Source organism: Pollachius pollachius, assembly GCF_949987615.1.
Source record: "Pollachius pollachius genome assembly, contig: SUPER_4_unloc_1, whole genome shotgun sequence".
NCBI classification, from domain to species: Eukaryota; Metazoa; Chordata; class Actinopteri; order Gadiformes; family Gadidae; genus Pollachius; species Pollachius pollachius.
The window spans coordinates 289,322-312,216 of NW_027641692.1; the positions used below are offsets into that span (position 1 = coordinate 289,322).

The following is a 22,895-nucleotide window of genomic DNA, read 5'->3' on the forward strand; positions in this document are numbered from 1 at the left end:
CCCTCCTCTCCTTGTGATTCCTCTGTATGTCACTCCTATATCAACAGCTCCTTCCCACTCTACCTCCCAGTAACAGCGGCCAGTCAGAGCCTCTCTACCCAACACCTGGGGCCAGGAGTCAAATCTCTCTGGGTGATCCGGATACGACTGGTCCTCTCCGGCCCACGTCACCTTCCTGTTGTCCTCAGACAGAGAGAGGTCTCTGTGGGCCGTGTTGGGGTCCAGGGTGAGTTCACAGGCATCTGAGGGAGAACCAGACATGATGAGCTGCTGAACCCTTCTTCATCCTCATCATCATCACTGGTACTGTTCTCCTGAACATGACATGTGAGGGGGGGGGGGGGGGGTCATGTGATGTAATAGTAACGCTATTGCTATTGCCCCGTCAACCACCCCCCCATCTCCCCCCTCCCCCTCCCCCGAGCCCAGATGTTATCGTCATGATGATTGGACAGTATTAATATATGGAAGATACATGATGTCAGCCATCATCCTCATTCCCAGTAGGATCTGATCTCACTTCCTGCTGTGTGGATGGACTTTCCATCTCAGTAGTGAGTGTGTGATGTGATGAATCAAACAGACACTTACACTTCTTTAGAGCTGGTTTCAGCCTCCACACTCCACCGTGCTCCACACTGGGGGAGAAACAAAGTGAGAGCAGCATGTTGAAACATTCACCTTCATCATCGGCCGTCTCATAACGTTGTACACAACGTGAGTTACAGCTGCCTCTTCAAACCACTTCATCTAGCAGCGGCATGAATCCTTGTAGGAGACTTTGTCCCTGAGTGGTGAGCTGTCCTCTCCATACCTGAGAGTGTCCAGTCTCCAGCGTGGATCCTCCAGTCCAGCAGAGAGCAGCGCAGCTCCAGAGTCTCCTGGGTGATTGTAGCTCAGGTCCAGCTCTCTCAGATGGGAGGGGTTGGAGCTCAGAGCTGAGGCCAGAGAAGCACAGCCTTCCTGTGTGACCAGGCAGCCAGACAAGCTACACACACACACACACACACACACACACACACACACACACACGTGTGTAAAATCCTGTGTTTTTCCAGTCTGCCAACCAGTTTGTGAACGTCCTACTCCAAACACAAGTGGCGTTGCGTTGGTGACGGTCCTTTTATGAAGCACTTCCTGGTCCAGTGCCTAGGGCGGCAAATGTGTCAGTGTCACCCTTAATTATTAATTAAATTATACAAAACCCTCACCGTAGTAAGCAGGACAACGCGACACCACTACTGGTTCCAACTAATAAGTAAATGTTTAAATATCATTTAGCTGGGCGATCTCTACAGAGAATAAAGTACTCTCCTTCTTTGTCTCTTCCCTCTCTCTCCTTTTTCCCGCTCACCCGTGACCTCTCACCCTTCCCCCAGATGACCCTGAAGTCTCTTTATCAACACATCCTATTGGTTAAACCCAAAGCGTCCATATAACCAGACTACTGAACAAGGTTATAACGTTTTAAAATAGTGGGTTACCTTTTATTAATAATGAACACAACACTATAACGTGATGTATATTGAGATACATGTTATAAGTTAACCTCGAAAGATGTCCTCTATGTTATCATAACTTTAATATTCTACTATTATGTATGTTTTCGTTGTCCCTCCCCCTCCCTCCACCCCTCCCCCCTCCGTGGAACTTCAATGGGGAATAAAGTCTAACAAGACAGATAACAACATTGAACTGAAGTGAATTCATTCTTCATAGTGACACAGGAGGTCCCGGAACATGTTCCGGCGTGTTCCGGCTCAAATTAAGCACTGCCCCCTATGCATTCTAAACATTAACTTAAACTCATTTAAAGTGAGTGAATCTGTTCACATGAATGGACACAGATGGATGGTAGGAGACCAAGAACATTTTCACGTCTAATAAAGGGGTGCGCATTTGAGTTTTTGTCTTGAGCCCTGAGACGACATCATTTACTTATTTATTTAGACCTGTTAACTTTCTGGAGGTAAATCTGTTCAATGTCCTCTGATGTAGAACTTGTGGTGTAACTGTTTGAGATATTGAGTAGAACTGACCTGAGAGTTTCCAGTGTACAGTGTGGACTCCCCAGTCCAGCAGAGAGCAGCTTCACTCCTGAATCCTGCAGATCATTGGTACTCAGGTCCAGCTCTCTCAGACTAGAGGAGTTGGAGCTGAGAACTGAGGCCAGAGCTTCACAGCATCTCTCTGACAGATGACAGCCATTCAGCCTTCACACAAACAATAAATACATGTTAGCAACTGTGATTAAAATAAGTTATATATATATTTTTAAACCTTTATTTAACCAGATCTTTTAATTTTAACGTAATGAAGGACTTTTGTTTAAATCAATTATTAGAAATGTTTTATTAATTTAACATTTATTCATTTATTTATCATATTGCATAGTTGTTTTATAGTGTTTGGAAATCGTTTTGTATATTAATATTGCTTTTTATTGTATTTATTATGTTTATTATGTATTGTAATACATGATAGTAGTAGATCTACAGAGATGTTTTGTATATTATTAGAAGTTATATTCCAATATAATGTATATTGTGTCTTGAGGAGAAAAAATATCAGAGCGAGCAGTAAAACCTTTTGTGAGCACGAGAGCGAAGACAGCATTTGTGCGCGCGGGGGTCAGTTGTGTGCTGCTTCACTTTACGTGTGTACTCAATAAATCGTTTCTTCCTCACAGGCTTTATTGTTGCTCTCGTGGTCAAAGAACTACTGAGCGCGAGTGCAGTATCAGTGCTTACAGTAATGATTCGTGTCCACAGATGTGTAACTTGTGTGGGAGCGCAAAGTAATTTGTGCTCGTGACTTTAGTCAGTGATCTACCGCCATAAACGTTGCAGGCCTGTACGGCTCGGTGTCGCATCACGATACACTCTTCATTCTTAAAACGAGCAAAACAAAGTCCTGGTTCCGTTATGAGAAAAGACGGAGGAGGCGGCAGGCAGAAACTGGAATCCTGGGATGATCTTCCTCAGCTGAACCGCGCGGCTTTCCGGTCACCACGTGCTACCTGACCCCCTGCTGTGGACCTGGTGCTACCTGACCCCCTGCAGTGGACCTGGTGCTACCTGACCCCCTGCTGAGGACCTGGTGCTACCTGACCCCCTGCTGTGGACCTGTTGCTACCTGACCCCCTGCTGTGGACCTGGTGCTACCTGACCCCCTGCAGTGGACCTGGTGCTACCTGACCCCCTGCTGTGGACCTGGTGCTACCTGACCCCCTGCTGTAGACCTGGTGCTACCTGATCCCCTGCTGAGAACCTGGTGCTACCTGACCCCCTGCTGTGGACCTTGTGTTCTACTCTGATGATTTATATCCCGTTCAGAGGATGCTCCGTGGGTTAGCAAACCAAGCTAGCTTCACACTAAACGTGTAAAAGATCCCCGACATGAACAGAGACTCAAATAAAACCATCCCCACATACACTCTCTCCCATGCTAATTTAACCGTCAAACAACTAATGAGTAAATGTTTAAATATCATTTAGCTGGGCGATCTCTACAGAGAATAAAGTACTCTCCTCCTTTGTCTCTTCCCTCTCTCTCCTTTTTCCCGCTCACCCGTGACCTCTCACCCTTCCCCAGATGACCCTGAAGTCTCTTTATCAACCAATCCTATTGGTTCAACCCAAATAGTGTCCAGGTAACAGAACTCACTGAGAAAGGTAAATATGTTTTAAAATAGTGAGGTAACTATTATTAATAGTTAGAACATAAAAATATTAATGTATCCTACATTTCAACAATAAAGTATTTATATGTTTAGATATATATTTGTACATTTGCAATTGTATTATTATTGTCGTTGTGGGTCACCACACAGGCCCCCTCCAGAATTCACCCAAACTAACAGGTCCAGACCGAACAGGGAACCTACAGAGAACATCGGACACCCACTAGTGTTAAACAGAACATACTAGCACATAACAGTCCCTAGAAAAATCAACGCCTAGGGGGGCAGACCAGGCGGCCAGGACAGCTGCGCTCAACAGGAGAAGGGCAAAAGGCAGGGCCAGGGGTCGAGTCCGCCGCAGGGCCAGGGGTCGAGGCCGCCGCAGGGCCAGGGGTCGAGGCCGCCGCAGGGCCAGGGGTCGAGGCCCCCGCAGGGCCAGGGGTCGAGGCCGCCGCAGGGCCAGGGGTCGAGGCCCCCGCGGGGCCAGGGGTCGAGGCCGCCGCGGGGCCAGGGGTCGAGGCCCCCGCGGGGCCAGGGGTCGAGGCCGCCGCGGGGCCAGGGGTCGAGGCCGCCGCGGGGCCAGGGGTCGAGGCCGCCGCGGGGCCAGGGGTCGAGGCCCCCGCGGGGCCAGGGGTCGAGGCCGCCGCGGGGCCAGGGGTCGAGGCCCCCGCGGGGCCAGGGGTCGAGGCCGCCGCGGGGCCAGGGGTCGAGGCCCCCGCGGGGCCAGGGGTCGAGGCCGCCGCGGGGCCAGGGGTCGAGGCCGCCGCGGGGCCAGGGGTCGAGGCCCCCGCGGGGCCAGGGGTCGAGGCCCCCGCGGGGCCAGGGGTCGAGGCCCCCGCGGGGCCAGGGGTCGAGGCCCCCGCGGGGCCAGGGGTCGAGGCCGCCGCGGGGCCAGGGGTCGAGGCCCCCGCGGGGCCAGGGGTCGAGGCCGCCGCGGGGCCAGGGGTCGAGGCCGCCGCGGGGCCAGGGGTCGAGGCCGCGGCGGGGCCAGGGGTCGAGGCCGCGGCGGGGCCAGGGGTCGAGGCCGCCGCAGGGCCAGGGGTCGAGGCCCCCGCAGGGCCAGGGGTCGAGGCCGCCGCAGGGCCAGGGGTCGAGGCCGCCGCAGGGCCAGGGGTCGAGGCCGCCGCAGGGCCAGGGGTCGAGGCCGCCGCAGGGCCAGGGGTCGAGGCCGCCGCAGGGCCAGGGGTCGAGGCCGCCGCAGGGCCAGGGGTCGAGGCCGCCGCAGGGCCAGGGGTCGAGGCCGCCGCAGGGCGAGGGGTCGAGGCCGCCGCAGGGCCAGGGGTCGAGGCCGCCGCAGGGCCAGGGGTCGAGGCCGCCACAGGGCGAGGGGTTGAGGCTGCCGCAGGTGGGCGCCCCCGCCGCGGGGGCTGAGCCAGCTGGAGCGGTTCGCCAATATCCACATGGGCAGGCTTGAGCCGGTCTATAGCCACCCGCTCAGGCCTGCCCCCCATATCCACAAAAAAAGTTCTTAGGCCCACCCTCCAAGACGCGGAAGGGGCCATCGTAGTGGGGCCGCAGCGGGGTATGGTGGCCATCGTGGCGGACGAAAACGTACTTGGCTGACGGTAAATCCCTGGGAACACCGGGGGAGACCATGGTGAGACGGCGGAATGGGAACGAAAGGCTGGCCGTACAACAGCTCTGCCGACGAGGCCTGAAGATCGTCCTTGGGGGCAGAGCGAAGGCCCAGCATAACCCATGGGAGGCGGTCAGCCCAGTCGCTGCCCGTAAGGCTGGCCCTGAGCGCGGCCTTCATGTCCCGATGAAACCGCTTGCAAAGCCCGTTGATCTGTGGGTTATAGGCTGTGGTACAGTGGACATTCACCCCCAGGACCCCGGCGACCGCAGTCCAAAGCTCCGACGTGAACTGCGTCCCCCGGTCCGAGGAAAGGTCGGATGGTGTGCTGAAACGGGCCACCCGAGCCATAACGAACGCCCGGGCCACCACCTCAGCTGCTGTAGTGGAGGACAGGGGAACCACTTCTGGCCACCTGGTGATCCTGTCCACCATGGTGAGGAGGTAGGTGTAACCACGGGAGGGTGAAAGCAAGCCCACCAGGTCCACATTCACATGGTCGAAACGCCTCTCCGGCACTTTGAGAAGAGCCAAGGGGAGCCAAAAGAGAGCCAAGGGGGCTTTGGTATGACGAGTCACCTTTGCACGCTGGCACGCCACACAGACAGCGGCCCAGGCCCTGACGTCCTTTCGCAGGCCCGGCCAGACGAACTTGGCCCCCACCAGCTTGGCAGAGGCCTTCATCCCCGGGTGGGAAAGGCTGTGGATTGTGTCAAAGACCTTATGCCTCCAGCCAGCAGGCACCATGGGGCGCGGTTGGCCAGTGGAGACGTCGCAGAGGAGCGTAGTGTTGGCCGTGCCAAATACCACATCCTCCATGAGGAGCGCCGTGGGGGCCGCCCTGTAGGCCTGTACCTCAGAGTCTGTAGCCTGATCCCCAGCCATAGCTGCGTAGTCGAGGCCCAAGTGGACGGAACCAATAACCACCCGAGAGAGGCAGTCGGCTACAAAATTGTCCTTGCCGGCCACATGCTGAATGTCAGTGGTGTACTCAGAGATGGCGGAGAGCTGACGCTGCTGCCGACCAGACCATGGCTCCGAAGACTTGGCCATGGTGAACGTCAGTGGCTTGCGGTCAACGAAAGCCGTGAACCGACGGCCCTCCAACAGGAAACGGAAATGACGGGTGGCAAGGAAAAGAGCCAGGAGCTCCTTGTCGAAGGCGCTGTATTTCCTCTCGGTGTCACGGAGCTTCCTGCTGAAAAAGGCCAGCGGCTGCCAGGCTCCGCCCACCCACTGCTCACACACAGCCCCTACGGCGTAATCGGGGCGTCCGTAGTAAGAGCAACAGGGGCGGTCGGAGACGGGTGCGCCAGCGGAGCAGCGTTGGCCAGCGCGGTCTTGGCAGCATCGAAGGCAGCCGTCATCTCTGTGGACCAATCCAACACGAGGGGTCGAGGGTCGCATGAGCTGGGCCACATGGGGGAGGAAACGGTTGTAGAAGTTCACCATGCCCAGGAACTCCTGCAGGGACTTCACAGCGTGGGAAACTGGCGATGGCGTCCACCTTGGCCGGGAGGGGAACCGCCCCCTGTGGGATGACGTGGTGGCCGAGGAAAGTGATGGATGACCGGCCAAACTCGCACTTGGCCAGGTTGACAATGAGACCATGCTCACTGAGCCGACCAAACAGCTGCCGTAGTTGCGTCAGGTGGTCGTCTGCGGACGAACTGGCAACGAGAATGTCGTCCAAGTAGACGAATAGGAACGGCGGGTCCCGCAGCACAGAGTCCATGAGGCGCTGAAACGTCTGTGCTGCGCCCTTGAGGCCGAAAGACAACCTCAGAAACTCAAAAAGTCCAAAGGGCGTGATGACCGCCGTCTTGGGGACATCCTGCGGGCAGACGGGCCCCTGATGGTAACCGCGTACCAGGTCCACCTTCGAAAAGATGGCGGCGCCGGCCAGGTGGGCGGAGAAGTCCTGAATGTGCGGTACCGGGTACCGGTAGGGGGTGGTGGCGTTGTTCAGGCGACAGAAATCACCACAGGGATGCCAACCGCCATCAGCCTTGGTCACCATGTGCAGGGGGAGGCCCACGGACTGTTGGAACGGCGTACGATGCTGAGGCGCTCCATGGTGGCGAACTCCTCCCTGGCGATCGCGAGCTTGGCAGAGTCGAGGCGCCGGGCCCATGCATAGACCGGGGGGCCAACCGTGGTGATGTAGTGCTCCACGCCATGCTTAGCCACAGCCGATGAAAACGTGGGCGTGGTGATGTCAGGAAACTCAGCAGCAGGCGTTGATCCAGGACCCCGGTGGCGAACGTGTTCGCAAGACAAAGCCCCCCCACCCCCCCCCAGCGTGCAGGGGTACGAAGCAAAAGAGAGGGCGTCGATCAGGCGGCAGTTCGTAACATCCACCAGCAGCCTGTCGGCGCAGAGGAAATCCGCCCCCAGGAGTGGCGTAGACACGGCAGCCATGACGAAATCCCAGCCGAAGCGCCGGCCGCCGAAACACACCTCCACATACCTCGTGCCATAGGTACGAATGGGTGTGCCGTTGGCGGCGTCCATCGGGGGGCCATGGCCGCCAGCCATAGTGTCCACAGGCGTCGCCGGCAGGATGCTGCGCTGAGCCCCAGAATCGACCAGCAGCCGCCCGCCGGACAAGGCGTCAGTGACGAACAACAGCTTGCAGTCCCGACCAGCGCTCACAGCTGTTAACGAGCGCTGGCCCGGACGTTTCCCGGGGCCCCAAAACTGCAAGGCTGGCGACACTGCTTGGCCTTGGCCCCAAACCTGGCATGGTAGTAACAACACCGTCGTCACGCTGTCGGCGGGCTGTCACAGCGGCTGCGGTGTCCGGGTCTTACCCCGGGGGCGGAAGCGGGGCCGACGTGTGCTGGGGGGGCAGCAGCGCATGGACAAACTGCTGCCTGTTGGCGAGGAAAATCCTGTCGGCCTCCACAGCCACCGCCCGGTAGTCCTTGCAGGCAAAGAGGGGGGAGCTGGCCAGTGCGGTGCGCACGGGTGCTGGAAGCTGCCGCAGGAAGATGTGGGCGAAAGGAAGGAGGGATCCGCCGAGCCCAGCACGGCCAGCATCCTCTCCATCAACTCGGACGGCTTGCCGTCACCCAGGCCGTTCAGGGAAAGCAGGCGGTCCGCCTTCTCCAGCTCCGACAGTTCAAAAAGGACCGGTAGGAACGTCTTGAGTGCGTCGTACTTGCCGACAGCTGGAGGAGCCTCCAACCGCGCCATAGACCTGGCCGTCGTCGAGGCATCTAAGGCTGCTACCACGTGGAAATACTTCGTCACGTCCTGCGTTATTCCTCTAAGCTGGAACTGGGCTTCGATGTGTTGGAACAACGACCGTGGGTTGTGCTGCCAAAAGTCCGGTAACTTGACGGTGGCAGCATAGATAGCGCCAACGTTAGCCGCGTCGTTAGCCGCGCCGCCAGCGGCGGCCGGCGTCACAGCGGGCGCGTTGTTATCACCGTCGATGTGCAACATAATCCAGCCGTATCCAACTCGCGTTGGGGGTCACCAATTGTGGAGTGCGGTTAATGACTAGACAAGAGACGGAGATGGGTCGAGCCGGCTTTACTCTCCACTTCAATAATACAAGACACTCCAGCATGAGTCCGAAACGCAACTGCCGTAAACCGGAACACTCGTAAACCCGAACTGTCGTAAACCGGAACTGTTACCCCAAAACCCTTTTCCTTAAAGGTACAGTCCCTTGGTGAATGTATGTCTTATTATTGCCGTTGTGGGTCACCACAATACAACTTTATTTAACTATTAATAAACTATTATTAATTATTTGCTCTTCTTATTTATTATTTCACAATAAATAGAGATTTTATGAGTTGTCGCTTCACCCTGGTTATACAATGTAACAATATTTTTCTGTAACCTGTTCATATGTGGGGTTTTTTATTTTATCTATTTGAACAGCGAATACTGGACATAGTAAGCTTTTAAAATACATTTTGTGTGACAATTGCAAGTTTCAAATCTTTTTTTGGAAAAATTGCTGTTAAGGCTTTCAGGAGGTCTTAGGTGTCAAACTAGGCATATGGATGTATTAGAATATCCACCTAAACAACAATGTGTAGCCTTTATATGATACCAAAGTCATGAACATGGTCATCACAGGTACTGAGATATAAGCTGAGTTATATAACTTTGATGTTCAGCATTTATTTAGAATTGTACCTTGAGTAAAACTGACCTGAGAGTTTCCAGTGTGCAGTGTGGACTCCCCAGTCCAGCAGAGAGCAGCTTCACTCCTGAATCCTGTAGATCATTGGTACTCAGGTCCAGCTCTCTCAGACTAGAGGAGTTGGAGCTGAGAACTGAGGCCAGAGCTTCACAGCATCTCTCTGACAGAAGACAGCCATTCAGCCTTCACACAAACAATAAACACAACATGTTAGGAACTGTCATTAAAATGACCTACATCTTTTACCTTAAACGTAATGAAGGACTTGGGTATCAACCTATAACGTTATAGCGACCAATAACGTAATAACTGCCAGTAAGGTCATTTAAATGTAATAAAGCCAATAACGTAATAACTTGCCAACAATGTAATAAAGCTGATGAGCCAATAACGTGATAACTTTTTGCAAAGAATAACAACTTATTACGTTATTAGCTGCTTGTATTAAAAGAATACTTAGAAATTGTAACAACTGAGCCAATAACATAATAAATGAGGCATCACTTTATTTTACTTTCAATTTCTGGAGAGAAACTGTCACCCTTAGCCTTATTATTGCATCTTGCATCACATGTTTAAATATCTGACCTTACAGTTACCCCTCCACCCTCCTACCCCCCTCCCCTCCTTTGGATTTATATGGAACCCTTAGGGTTCTGTTATAGTACTCTGTGGATCCAACTCCGTCACCACGCAGACGCTTCAACGGAGTCGTGAGCTTTTCAAAGTTCTACTATAGGGGAACCTTAGAGTTACATATATATCCAAATTCACTCTTTGCTCCTTTAAAGCATCCTTTGGAGGGGGTATGAGAGTGGAGGGGTCACTGTAAGGTCAGATATTTAAACATGTGATACAAAATGAAAATACAATAAAGTGATAACTCATATATTACATCATTGGCTCAGTTATTACATTTTCAAAAAAAAAATTATACAAGGCCAACAACGTAATAACCAGCCAATAACGTAGTAAGTTATTACATTATTGGTAAAAAAGTTATTAAATGATTGGCTCAACAACTTTATTACATTATTGGCAAGTTACTATGTTATTGGCTTTATTACATTTAAATTATTACGTTAATGGCAGTTATTACGTTATTGGACGTTAATCCGTTATTGGTTGCTTCAAGGTGTTAAAAAATTGAATAAGATATGTTTTATTAATTGAACTGCATTAGATCCTTAAACGTTAATTGAATAATCTGTGTAACTTTAAATTAAGTTATTGTCTTTATCTTTATTAGAAAAGTGGGTTAGGGGGTTTATTGTAATGCATGTTATTAGTGAACCTAAAGATAAGTTTTGTTAGTTGTAACTTATATATTCTACTATCAGGTATATTGTGTTGTGTATTGTCATACATTATTATGAGTGAACCTACAGAGATCTTTTGGAGGCTTTGATCACTGGCATTAGCCTCAGAAGACCCTTCTCTGAAGCTGAGTATTTATTCAGGTCAAAGACTTCCAGCTCCTCTTCTGATGACAGTAAGATGAAGACCAGAGCTGACCACTGAGCAGGAGAGACATGTGTTTTGAAGAGACTTCCTGATGTCAGGGACTGTTGGATCTCCTCCACTAGAGAACAGTCGTTCAGCTCATTAAGACAGTGGAACAGATTAATGCTTCTCTCTGGAGAGAGATCTTCACCTATCTTCCTCTTGATGTAAGACACTGTTCCCTTCTTGGTCTGAGAGCTACTTGTTGTCTTTCCCAGCAGACCTCGTAGGACAATCTGATTGGTCTCCAGAGAGAGGCCCAAGAGGAAGCGGAGGAACAAGTCCAGGTGTCCGTTCTCACTCTGTAAGGCCTTGTCCACATTACTCTGGTAGAAGAGTAGGAGTTTATGTTCAACGGAGGCTGGCTGTTCTTCTGAGAGCAGATTGACACCATTGTGGATGAAGGACCAAGACAGATAAAGGGCAGCCAGAAACTCCTGGATGCTCAGATGGACAAAGCAGAACACCTTGTCCTGGTACAGCCCACACTCCTCTTTAAAGATCTGGGTGAACACTCCTGAGTACACTGAGGCTGCTCTGATATCGATGCCACACTCTGCCAGGTCTGCTTCGTAGAAGATCAGGTTGCCGTTCTCCAGCTGGTTAAAAGCCAGTTTTCCCAGAGAAACAATGATCTCCCTGCTCTTTGAACTCCAGTTTGGATCTGTTTCAGCTCTCCCATGGTACTTCCTGTCCCCCTGTATGGACTGAACCCTCAGGAAGTGGCTGTACATCTGAGTCACGGTTTTGGGCATCTCTTCTCCCTTCTGGGATGTTTTGAAGCAGTCCTCCAGAACTGTAGCAGTGATCCAACAGAAGACCGGGATGTGGCACATGATGTGGAGGCTTCGTGATTTCTTGACGTGGGAGATGATTGTGCTGGCCAGCGTCTCCTTTCTGAATCTCTTCCTGAAGTAGTCCTCCTTCTGTGGGTCGGTGAACCCTCTCACCTCTGTCACCTGGTCAACACACTCAGCAGGGATCTGATTGGCTGCCGCAGGGCGTGTTGTTATCCAGATGCGAGCGGAGGGAAGCAGGACGCCCCTGATGAGGTTTGTCAGCAGTACGTCCACCGAGGTGGACTTTGTGACATCAGTCCAGATCGGGTTGTTCTGGAAGTCCAGAGGAAGTCGACACTCATCCAGACCATCCAAGATAAAGACAACTTGGAACCGGTGGAATCTGCAGATTCCTACTTCTTTGGTCTCAATAAAGAAGTGATGAAGCAGTTCCACCAAGCTAAACTCTTTCCCTTTCAATAAATTCAGCTCTCTGAAAGTTAGGAGAAATGTGAAGTGTATGTCCTGGTTGGTTTTGCCTTCAGCCCAGCCCAGAGTGAACTTGTGTGTTAAGACGGTTTTACCAATGCCGGCCACTCCAGTTGTCATTATTGTCCTGATTGGTTGATCTTTTCCATGTAAGGGTTTAAAGATGTCCTCACATCTGATTGGTGTTTCCTCCTTGGCTGGTTTCCTGGAAGATGTTTCAATCAGTCTGACCTCATGGTCCTTGTTGACCTCTCCACTGCCTCTCTCTGTGATGAAGAGCTCTGTGTAGAAGTCATTCAGATCGGTTCGCTGTCCTGCTTTAGCGATTCCCTCAAACACACAATTGAACTTCTGCCTCAAATGAGACTTGATTTTTTGTTGGCAATCGACAGCATCAGATCCTAAAAGAGAAAACAACAGAAGACATCAGTTAGTGGAAGGTGACATCGGTTGAACCAGGTCAATATTGATAGTAATAATGATAGTGAATCAGTGACTTGTTATGCTGATATAACAAGATAGTGTTGCATCTCTTCAACTGAGTTATTCTGCTGTTGATCTGCAGTATAATGTAGGGATGGGTCAGAATATTTGATTATTCGTTCCCGAGGGTCAAAGTCGATTTTTAACATTTGGACCGTTAACATTTTTTCCCAATTCAAATAAACAAGAATTAAAGGACAGAAATAATGTTGGACAGGTGTCCAAGCGCATTATCCCGCTTATACCACGGTCACTTGTCATAGAAAATAAATGAAGACCATTCATTTATAGGGGGATTATTTGCTTATCAACACGGCGGATGTGCGCGCAGAATTATCGCCATCAGAAAATGTGTTTGACCGGTTGCCATGGTTATCTCCGTGCGGTTAATTTGTAGCTGCGGTGTTAAGTAGCGATGTTGTCAGCTTACTGTGCGTTCACACCAAACGCGACACACCAAACTTGTCGCCCGTTCGCGTTGTCGCCAAAGTTTTGCCGCGCCACAAATCATAATCTGTCGCTGTGCAAGTCAAGAGAATTTGTCGCGCCACAACTTTTGGCCGCCAACGGTGCTTCATGCCAATTCATTCTCAACCACGGCCGAGATAACCACCATTGCATGTCTTTACCTTTTGTGGAAGAGGGAGAGACGTCGGAGGACCCGAGGCAGTCTATTCATAATATTGTAATGACCACGGAAGAGGCAGTGAATGAAGTATTGATTAGACACGGATTTATTAGATAGGCCTACCTAATAAACCGTTGGAACACACAAGACCGGAAACCATAGCAACGCAGGTAAACAAACCCCGAGAAGCCCAATCCCTACGAGAGCTCCCCGCGCTACGGCCATCCGGAGGCGCACAGAGCTTTTGGCCGTGATATTATATATACAATTATATCATATTATATACTATTATATATAGAGCTCCGGGAGTCGCAAACGGCAGCAATCACTTTCTCCTCCATGCTGCGGTTCACCCCGGACTGCACTGCACTGAGTTGGCCGGTTGAACGCTGATTGGCTGTCATCACGCGAATTTCGCGACAAAGTTGAAATATTTCAACTCGAGCGAATTTGTCGCGCCACAAATCCTTGTGAACGCGCTCGCCTGTGCAAATCAAAACTTGTCGCCGGTTTTATCTAGCGAATAATTCGCCCGATACGCGTCTCTACGTTCACTTTGTATGGGATCTTGTGTCCCCGTCGCGTTTGGTGCGAACGCACAGCTACTGTTACATTAAACTGTATTCAGACAACGCGGTTATATGCTATAGACCCTATAGTATCTGTGGTATAAAGGTTGGGACGAATTTCAAATTATAAATACATACTCTTTATGTTGAAAGTAGACCGTCGCGATTCAGCCTTTATACCACAGATACTGTAGGGACTATAGCATATAACCCCGTTTCGGATTACAGTTTAATGCGTTTTTCACAATTTACCAGCTCTCGTTTTGAGGGCTGAACAGACAATTTGACTGGAACTACTTAGCAGGTAGTTGTTGTTTTGCGTTTAAGATATTAAGTGATTTCTTGCCGATGATCCATGGCTGCCTTTGTGAATGTCGGCACACATCGATTAATCGATTATTCGTTCATACCACCCACCGATTATTCGACCATGAAAAATTGGAGTTATTCACATCCCTAGTATAATGCTTAGCATTCTTTAACCTGATACCCCCACAATAACCCTAGATATCTGGATCAAACCATTTAACCTGATACCCCCACAATAACCCTAGATATCTGGATCAAACCATTTAACCTGATGCCCCCACAATAACCCTACATATCTGGATCAAACCACTTAACCTGATACCCCCACCATAACCCTGCATATCTGGATCAAACCATTAAACCTGAAAATCTATTTCTACTTTTTTCTATCTCTTTTTTCCGCATGTAACAGCATATTCAGTTTCAAATAAAAGTTTCTTACTGCTCTGTTTTCAAAATAAGAGTATTTTCTGTCTTCAAAATAAGAGTCTCTTACCGCCCCACAGTGTGTCGGCCAGTTCCTCCTGGTTCATCTCCATCAGGCAGAGCTTTGTGATGTCCACCACTCCCTCTATGGCGCGCCTCCTCTGCTCCTCCTTCTTACCATCCACCTCCTCCTCCTCCCTCTGACTCTCTGAGCATTGTGGGTAATCTGAGAAGAGATCCCTCCAGAGCTTCTTCAGCTCCTTGTCTAGAAAAGCGTGTGCGTTCTCCTCAGCCCTCTGGAACAGAAAAAAATCACGGAGAACTTTACTCTGAACTAACTGAGGACATCAGAAGCATCTTTCCTGGATTCCCTTCCCGCTGGACAAGAGATGCTTTCTAATGTTCATGTAGAGCTGAAGTCAAACGTCTTGGTGGACATTTACACACCTTGATCAGCTCTGTTTGATGCTGCTGTAGAGACTGAGCACTGGTAACCTTTGACCTCTCCTGGTGTCTGTGGGGAACACACACACACACACACACACACACACACACACACACACACACACACACACACACACACACACACACACACACACACACACACACACACACACTTTTATTTCCCCAGACTTGTAAACATCAGTATCAGTAGAGTCTGATAACAACCAACTTGTCTCTTTTATGGTCTGTTTGAAACCCCTACCTCTCCTCTCTGGAGGGCCGTCCATCTTTAAGGGCAGGAGGTATATCCATAGACCAGTCACTCTTCATGGAGACACACCTGGGTCCAGGGGAGTCTGCTCTCTCCTGCCTCCTTCTGAAAAACAATAATCCAAATATTCAATAATCTTTCTCAGATTATTGAAATTGAAATATATGGACAGGCTGAAAATGAAGTTATTAGCCGTTTTTACACCTGTCCTCCGTCTTTTCTCCGCATTTGTACATCAGGAGGTTCGACCGTGAGGGTCATTCACACTTATTCACACTTGATGCCTGATATGCGGACATCGTTGTCGCTCAGACATCATTAGAATCTCCGGCTGGTTTAGGGGGGTGGGCTTGCAAGGGTTGGGATATGACGTAGGGTCTAAATTATCAAGAGGCGGGATAAGGAAGGCCGCTGTCACTCTCTCTGTTTTGGTTTGACCGCAGACAGCAGGGAGGCAGAACGGGCAAAACTCATCGCGATCATCTTAAATGTTGCTGCAGTGATGCATCATATATTCCGTTGCATCCACAACATCCGCATCGATCGATGAAAGATTGGAGCATGAGTTAGAGACAGATAGAAGAAAAAACGAAGAGGAAAGGCGTCTCGAACGACTGCGTTACCGGAGAAAGAAAGCGCATTTTTTTGCTTCATTTCACATGTAAGAAACACCGGGACAAATGTAGTTGATTTCTGTGTTTAACTGAGAAAACAGGGAATGGAAGGCCGGGACCCTATAATGTTCAGCTAACTGTTGTAAATAATAATTGTTACGAGAGTAGCGTATGTGTGTGCGCGGGAATGGCAGTATGTGTGTGTGAGTGGACGAGCGAGGAGAGCGAGCGGTAGCGTGTGTCAGTCTAGTGAACTAATGAACGAGTCCGGTTGTGTCTTTGCAAACGTGTACTGTAAAGTTAGTGAAACTAAGAATAACTAAGAATAACACTAAGATAACATCGGCCCTGGAGGGAACGTCTCCCCTGTGCTCCTCGACAACGGTCTGGGAGCCCACATCAGGAAAGGTGTAACATAATAATAAAAAAAACATTTTCTATATACGCGTGCAGCTGTGAACTCATGTATTGTAATTTATTGTATGATGTGTACTTTTAGGGTTACTATAAGACCTATCATTTAGCGTCCACCACAAATGACTCTGAAAAGCAGTGCCACCATTAAAATATTTTTAAACCATTCAGCGAATGAAAGGCAACAGGCTGATTATCGTTTAGGGTGCCACTCAACATGCAACAAGCCCACTCAAATGGTGTGAAATGCCGACATTCTACTGCTCATTCACAAATAAAGTAATTATCATTTCCGCCGGCAAAAATACAACCTCAGGGGTAGTCTTTTATCAGGATGTCCAATGTCAGGATATGTCGTTTACATATGCGGCCCGTCTGGAGAATAGCTGGCTAATAGCGGGCTGTACGTCTATGAGTGAAAGCAGCTAGAATTGCATTTAAGCACTAACATGTTGACATAAAAACACACTTACTGTTACACTTACCCTTCATACTGTGAGTGTTGATTCACAATGCGTTTAGCTAACATAGAAAACGTTACAATTCATACGATTCAAACAGCAGAATAAACGGCCTCAGCCATGAATCAATCCAGCACCAAGTGGTCCTGTGATCGGACGTTGTTATGTTCTGATTAATGACCGCCGGGCCGGATCAAGATGATCCGCAGGCCGCCAGTTGAACAGCCCTGATGTATTGGCTGAATCCTCACCTTTCCTTAGAAGGTTGGTGATTTCCATCTTTAAAGTAGACAGGTATACCCATAGACCGGTCACTCTTCATGGAGACACAGCTGGGTCCAGGGGAGTCTGCTCTCTGCTGCTGCTCTGGGCTTCAGCACACACACACACACACACACACGCACACACACACACACACACACACACACACACATCTTTTAATCACACTGCAGTTTTCACACTGACAAGATAATTCTTCTTACAAGGCTGTTTTTAGGTGAGAGCTTTTCACTTGTTTCCAGCTTTTAAGTTTAAATCTTAATAAATTAAAATATATATATATATATATGTACTTTCTTAAATAATACTTAAATATCACACCTTTTTACTGATGCGTTTTTACTCTGAGTACCCTAATGCTTTGAACTAGAATCACAAAATTATAAATCTGTTTGATCAACACTGACGTACCAAACTTTGTCAAGGTCATAGTCTAATTTAAGCATGTTATCTTTACCTTCTCTTAAGAACAGACAATGACCAAATGGAGGTCACTGTTCTACTGTCAATCTTGACCACAGACAGCAGTCATGCAGACCAAACACAGTAGAGAACAAAGACAGAACCCTGTTCATATCAGGGGAGCCTTACTGCTCAGGTCAGATGTATTGCTCTCCCTGTTCACGTTGTGTTTTAAACGTGGCCGATACGACGACTGTGGAGCTAGAGTGACGTCAGAGTCACATTACGATACGACTGTTCACCCTGAGGTCTGCTGCTGCTCTGGGCTTCAACACACACACAGCTTTTACTCAGACTAATGATGGAGTCATGATGTATCACTGCTGAGCTCTGAGGTGGACAACAGTCACAGACAGAGAGATCCTCTCCTTACCTCTTAGCTTTGCTCCGGGGGCCATGTTCCCCAGACAGAGCGGTCTTAGAGGTAGAACCCCCCTCCTCTCTCTCCTCATCCATAGTAGACTGGGGAAAATACGTTCCGTCCCATACGGTAAAAAGTTATAAAAGTATACATTTAAGGGAAGAAACGGAGGTTAAACTGTTTATAAAACAAGTTCATCAGGTGAAAGGTTTTTCAAAGCGGAGAAAGAACAGCTCCCCGCTGCGACGGACCGTTAGATGAGGAAGAGACTGAACTGAACCGCCCCTCACAGCGCATGTCACGTGTTTTCTGGGAAACCGAATGTGTGTGTGCGTGTGTGTGTGTGTGTGAGTGCGTGTGTGCAGCGCGCGCGCACACACACACACACACACACATTGTTAGCAGGTATGCTTATTCCTTCTGCCCATCTTGCACAGCGGGATAATAATTCTAAGTGATGAACAGACGTTCAGACGTTTGTCTCTTCAGCCTTCAAATACAGTTACATGCATTCATACACTTATCTTTACTGTCAACACACACACGCACACACACACACACACACACACACACACACACACCGAACTGTTGGAAGGGGAAGTACTTGAGGAACCAAGAGAGCGAGCAAGAGAGAGAGAGAGAGAGAGAGAGAGAGAGAGAGAGAGAGAGAGAGAGAGAATTAGGAGCCTTTCCCCAATACTTTTATGGCTTCTTAAGGGATACTTCCCAGGCAGCGGCCGCCTGACACCTTCCAAACACACACACACACACACACACACAGTGTTGCTGTTGAGTAGTGATAGCACTGCGGAGTACTTCCATTGAAACTTTGCAATCAACTTCCAATCAAAGCACTCCCTCCGGCGCCGCCATTCAGTCGCGCTATAACCTCCGGCACTACTCAGAACCATGGCGCTGTCCGCCATCAAAACCAGAGCTCTGCCTTAGAGGCCGCGGGTTGGAGGTGGAGCCGTCCAATGGGACGCCGTCGCCGGGCGGATCTCACCTCTGGGCGTTGGGCCCGGCCATGATCTGGAGCATGGGCAGCAGGTCTTCGGAGTAGCGGCACATGGGCCCCGGGCTCAGGCCCTCCTCGAAGGGGCCCGAGACGGGCGGGTGCTGGGTGTCGCTGGACACCAGTCCTTTATATTCCTACACTTACAAAAGGGGATCAGGATCTGCATTATGAGTATTAGCTGAGCTCATAGACACATTGACCTTGTACACATTCAGCATTTATTTATGCCGTAACGATGTTGTCCTTTCAAAGTCCAGTCAGAGAAAGTGCAGCGTAAATAATCCAACAAATGTGTGTGCTTCTTTGTGTGTGCGTGCATGCATGCACGTTGGAGCATGTGTTTATGATTGTGTGTGTGCAAGACATTTAAAGAGTGTGCCTTTTAGTTTCCGGCTCCGTTTAAAGGCCACTTTAACCCCCCATAAGGGGGGGGGGGGAATGTATGAAATCAGCTTCTACACACACACACACAGCATGTGTGTGTGTGTGTGTGTGTGCGCCCTTACCTGAAGTCGTTTCACGGCCGTTGAAGAAACAGGCCATACGAACACTGCCTCCGAGGTCCGAGGGCCCTCCGATCACGGCCCCGGCCGCCACCAGCAGGCTGCCTTCTGCCCCTGACGGGGGACACACACCGCAGGGGGGGCTGGTTCCTAGTGGAGACTTCATCTCTGTTGCATGTAACAGCGGTGGAGTAATGCCATGCTGCCTCCACCCCCGGGTCACGCATGGGCAGGATACCTTTAGGGGGGTTCATTACAGCATGCATGGATGTTTGAGCGCAAGTGTGTCAAGAGTAGGCTTTAGTGTGTGTGTGTGTGTGTGTGTGTGTGTCAAGAGTAGGCTTTAGTGTGTGTGTGTGTGTGTGTGTGTGTGTGTGTGTGTCAAGAGTAGGCTTTATTGTGTGTGTGTGTGTGTGTGTGTGTGTGTGTGTGTGTGTGTCAAGAGTAGGCTTTAGTGTGTGTGTGTGTGTGTGTATCTCAAGAGTACGCTTTAGTGTGTGTGTGTGTGTGTTGTGTGTGTGTGTCAAGAGTAGGCTTTAGTGTGTGTCTGTGCGTGTGTGTGTGTGTGTGTGTTTGTTTGTGTGTTTGTGTCAAGAGTAGGCTTTAGTGTGTGCGTGCGTGTGTGCGTGTGTGTGTGTGTGTGTGTGTGTGTGTGTGTGTGTGTGTGTGTGTGTGTTTGTGTGTCAAGAGTAGGCTTTAGCGTATGTGAGTGAGTCAGTGAGTGAGTGAGTGAGTGAGTGTGTGTGTTTGTTTGTGTGTGTATCTGTGGCTGTTCAAGCATTTGTGTGTGTGTGTGCAAACATGTTGAAGTGTGTGTGTGTGCACAGACCTGAGCTGCCCCCCGGGACCCTCTCCAGGTGGTGGGGTTCCGGGGGATGCCGTACAGGTGGCTGTGGGACTCGGACCACATGCAGAGCTCGCTGGTGTTGGGGACCCCCAGGGGGGATGGCCCCACCCGCTTCAGCAGGGCCACCGGGGGGGCGTCCACCACCGCCACCACCCCGCGCCGGGACCCCAGCCCGTGGTCCGGGGGGGGACCAACCAAGGATCTGTTAGGGGCTGATTATGGTACCACGTCGACGCAACGCAAGAGGGTTTACGGACCCCTTACGTCCTCGCGGACCCTCCTTGCGTCCACAGCAAGGGCCTGACGCGCGCCTCCCGAACACGTTAACCTTCCGTCGAGGCGACGCAGCGGCAAGGGCTGCGATTGGTCCGCTCACTAAACCCCGACGCAGAACCGAAACAGGTCCACGGCTGGAAGCGTCTGCGGGGTCATCGTTGCGTCGACGTGGAACCGTAATCCGCCCTTTAGCCAGTGGCTAATGAGCAATAGCATTGACTCCTCTCATGTAGGGGGCGGACGCAGAGACCCTCAAAGCCCCGTACCCTGCAGGGCGAAGCACTCCTGGACGGAGAGGGGCACCCCCAGGAGGAGGGGGGGGGGCCAGCACCTCCTCCCCTCCGGTCTCCTCCTCCATCATGTGACCACAGCCACATGACTTTGTGGCTGATGAGGCCTTTCCACTTCGGAAAAGACCTCGTGAGGCCATCCCCTGGTGGCATCCTGCCAGGAGAGCGCCGGGTGTTCAGCGACCGTCCGTCCCGAGCTCGGCCGGTCGTGGAGAATGCCACAGGAGGCTACCTGTGTTCTCCATAACTTCCTGCGGAGGACAACCCCCCCAGGTGCATTGAGGGGGAACATCCCAGTTGGTGAGGCGGACCCTCTGCCAGGTCTGGGAAGAGTAGCTGCCAACAACTCAGTGAGGGAAGCAATCAGGATCCGGGAGGCCTTCACATCCTACTTCTCTGCAGAGGGAACCGTCCCATGGCAAGACAACGTGTAGCACACCAGCACACCCGAAACGGCTCTTTAAAGAGACAGCCACACATTACTATTGAGCATACTTCCTGCAATTACTATATTCTATATTGTGTGTGTGTGTCTGTGTGAGTGTGTGTTTGCGTGTGTGTGTGTGTGTTTGTCTGTGTGTGTGTGAGTGTGTGTATGTGTGTGTGTGTGTGTGTGTGTGTGTGTGTGTGTGTGTGTGTGTGTGTGTGTGTGTGTGTGTGTACTATAACCTACTCAATGACTCTCTCCTTGGGGTTGGACGGTCCCAGAGAGTCCAGTCCTAGTTTACTGATGACCTGCAGAGAGAGACAGCTAGTTAGCCACAGCTAGTTAGCCACAGCCAGTTAGCCACAGCTAGTTAGCCACAGCTAGTTAGCCACAGGGTTGGTTAAGTGCTCTCATAGTGGGACTGGTTCTGCCTCACTACACAATGCAGTGACGCTGTGCGGTACACAACACTGGACTACACAATGCAGTGACGCTGTGCGGTACACAACACTGGACTACACAATGCAGTGATGCTGTGCGGTACACAACACTGGACTACACAATGCAGTGACGCTGTGCGGTACACAACACTGGACTACACAATGCAGTGACGCTGTGCAGTACACAACACTGGACTACACAATGCAGTGACGCTGTGCGGTACACAACACTGGACTACACAATGCAGTGACGCTGTGCAGTACACAACACTGGACTACACAATGCAGTGACGCTGTGCGGTACACAACACTGGACTACACAATGCAGTGACGCTGTGCAGTACTCCCAGTACTGGAACATGGCAGCACAGCCCCAGGAGGAGCCCTGACCTGAGCGCGGCCGCAGACGGCCTCGTAGACGGGGTGGAGGGCTGTGACCTGGTAGTCCAGCAGGTTGGTGGAGACCTGGGCCAGCTGGGGCTCCTCCAGGTACCAGCCCAGAGCCTGCACCTTCTGGGGGGGGTCAGGGGGGCTCCCACCGCACACACGCCCCGGGGCGGACCCCAAGGGGGCCCTAACCCCCAGATGAAGACTATCTAACCCCCCTGTATCTGGTCCTGGTACCTCCCCCCCCCCAGATGAAGACTATCTAACCCCCCTGTATCTGGTCCTGGTACCTCCCCCCCCCCAGATGAAGACTATCTAACCCCCCTGTATCTGGTCCTGGTACCTCCCCCCCCCCAGATGAAGACTATCTAACCCCCCTGTATCTGGTCCTGGTACCTCCCCCCCCCAGATGAAGACTATCTAACCCCCCTGTATCTGGTCCTGGTACCTCCCCCCCCCCAGATGAAGACTATCTAACCCCCCTGTATCTGGTCCTGGTACCTCCCCCACCCCAGATGAAGACTATCTAACCCCCCTGTATCTGGTCGTGGTCCTGCGGGGTCTCCCCAGCTCTCTGAGGTCCAGCCCGGTGCAGTCCTCCTGCTCCTTGGTGCTGATTGGTTTACGTTGAAGCTGAACAGGAAATGACGCGCACACGCGCACCCGTTACCATGGCGCCCCAGGAGGGGACGAAGGAGGCGGGGCCAAAGTCAGGGGCCCCTTCATCCTGCTCCAGCTGGGAGGATGAGAGAGAGAGAGAGAGAGAGAGAGAGAGAGAGAGACCGGGTCCTG

General features: G+C 51.0%; 1 protein-coding gene and 1 long non-coding RNA gene across 3 annotated transcripts; both read right to left on the reverse strand.

Annotated features, from left to right (window-relative positions):
* Nucleotides 1-422: 422 nt before the first annotated feature.
* LOC307075426 (NLR family CARD domain-containing protein 3-like) lies at nt 423-18,154 on the reverse strand. 2 transcript variants are annotated; one of them, XM_079759129.1, is made up of 10 exons: nt 17,928-18,154; nt 17,065-17,184; nt 15,316-15,429; nt 15,057-15,123; nt 14,680-14,905; nt 10,810-12,595; nt 9,433-9,606; nt 2,040-2,213; nt 815-988; nt 423-638 (listed from the first exon to the last, which is right to left on the reverse strand). In XM_079759129.1, exons 1-10 carry the CDS (start codon nt 18,008-18,010, stop codon nt 482-484), a joined length of 3,075 nt encoding a protein of 1,024 aa, XP_079615255.1. In that variant the 5' UTR covers nt 18,011-18,154; the 3' UTR covers nt 423-481. The 2 variants fall into 2 exon arrangements, with proteins under 2 accessions (XP_079615255.1, XP_079615256.1); XM_079759130.1 differs by lacking the exons at nt 423-638; nt 815-988 and having other exon boundaries at nt 1,345-2,213.
* Nucleotides 18,155-21,005: 2,851 nt separating this feature from the next.
* LOC307075432 lies at nt 21,006-22,351 on the reverse strand. The gene is made up of 3 exons (XR_013811849.1): nt 22,107-22,351; nt 21,523-21,584; nt 21,006-21,307 (listed from the first exon to the last, which is right to left on the reverse strand). It is a non-coding gene; the product is annotated as an uncharacterized lncRNA (long non-coding RNA).
* Nucleotides 22,352-22,895: the final 544 nt, after the last annotated feature.

Coding starts and splice junctions, on each gene's coding strand:
- LOC307075426 (XM_079759129.1), bottom strand. CDS start 18,010: ATGGATGAGGAGAGAGAGGAGGGGGGTTCTACCTCTAAGACCGCTCTG. Junction 15,430..17,064: donor CACCAACCTTCTAAGGAAAG/GTGAGGATTCAG, acceptor ATTGTTTTTCAG/AAGGAGGCAGGAGAGAGCAG. Junction 15,124..15,315: donor CGGCCCTCCAGAGAGGAGAG/GTAGGGGTTTCA, acceptor TGTTCCCCACAG/ACACCAGGAGAGGTCAAAGG.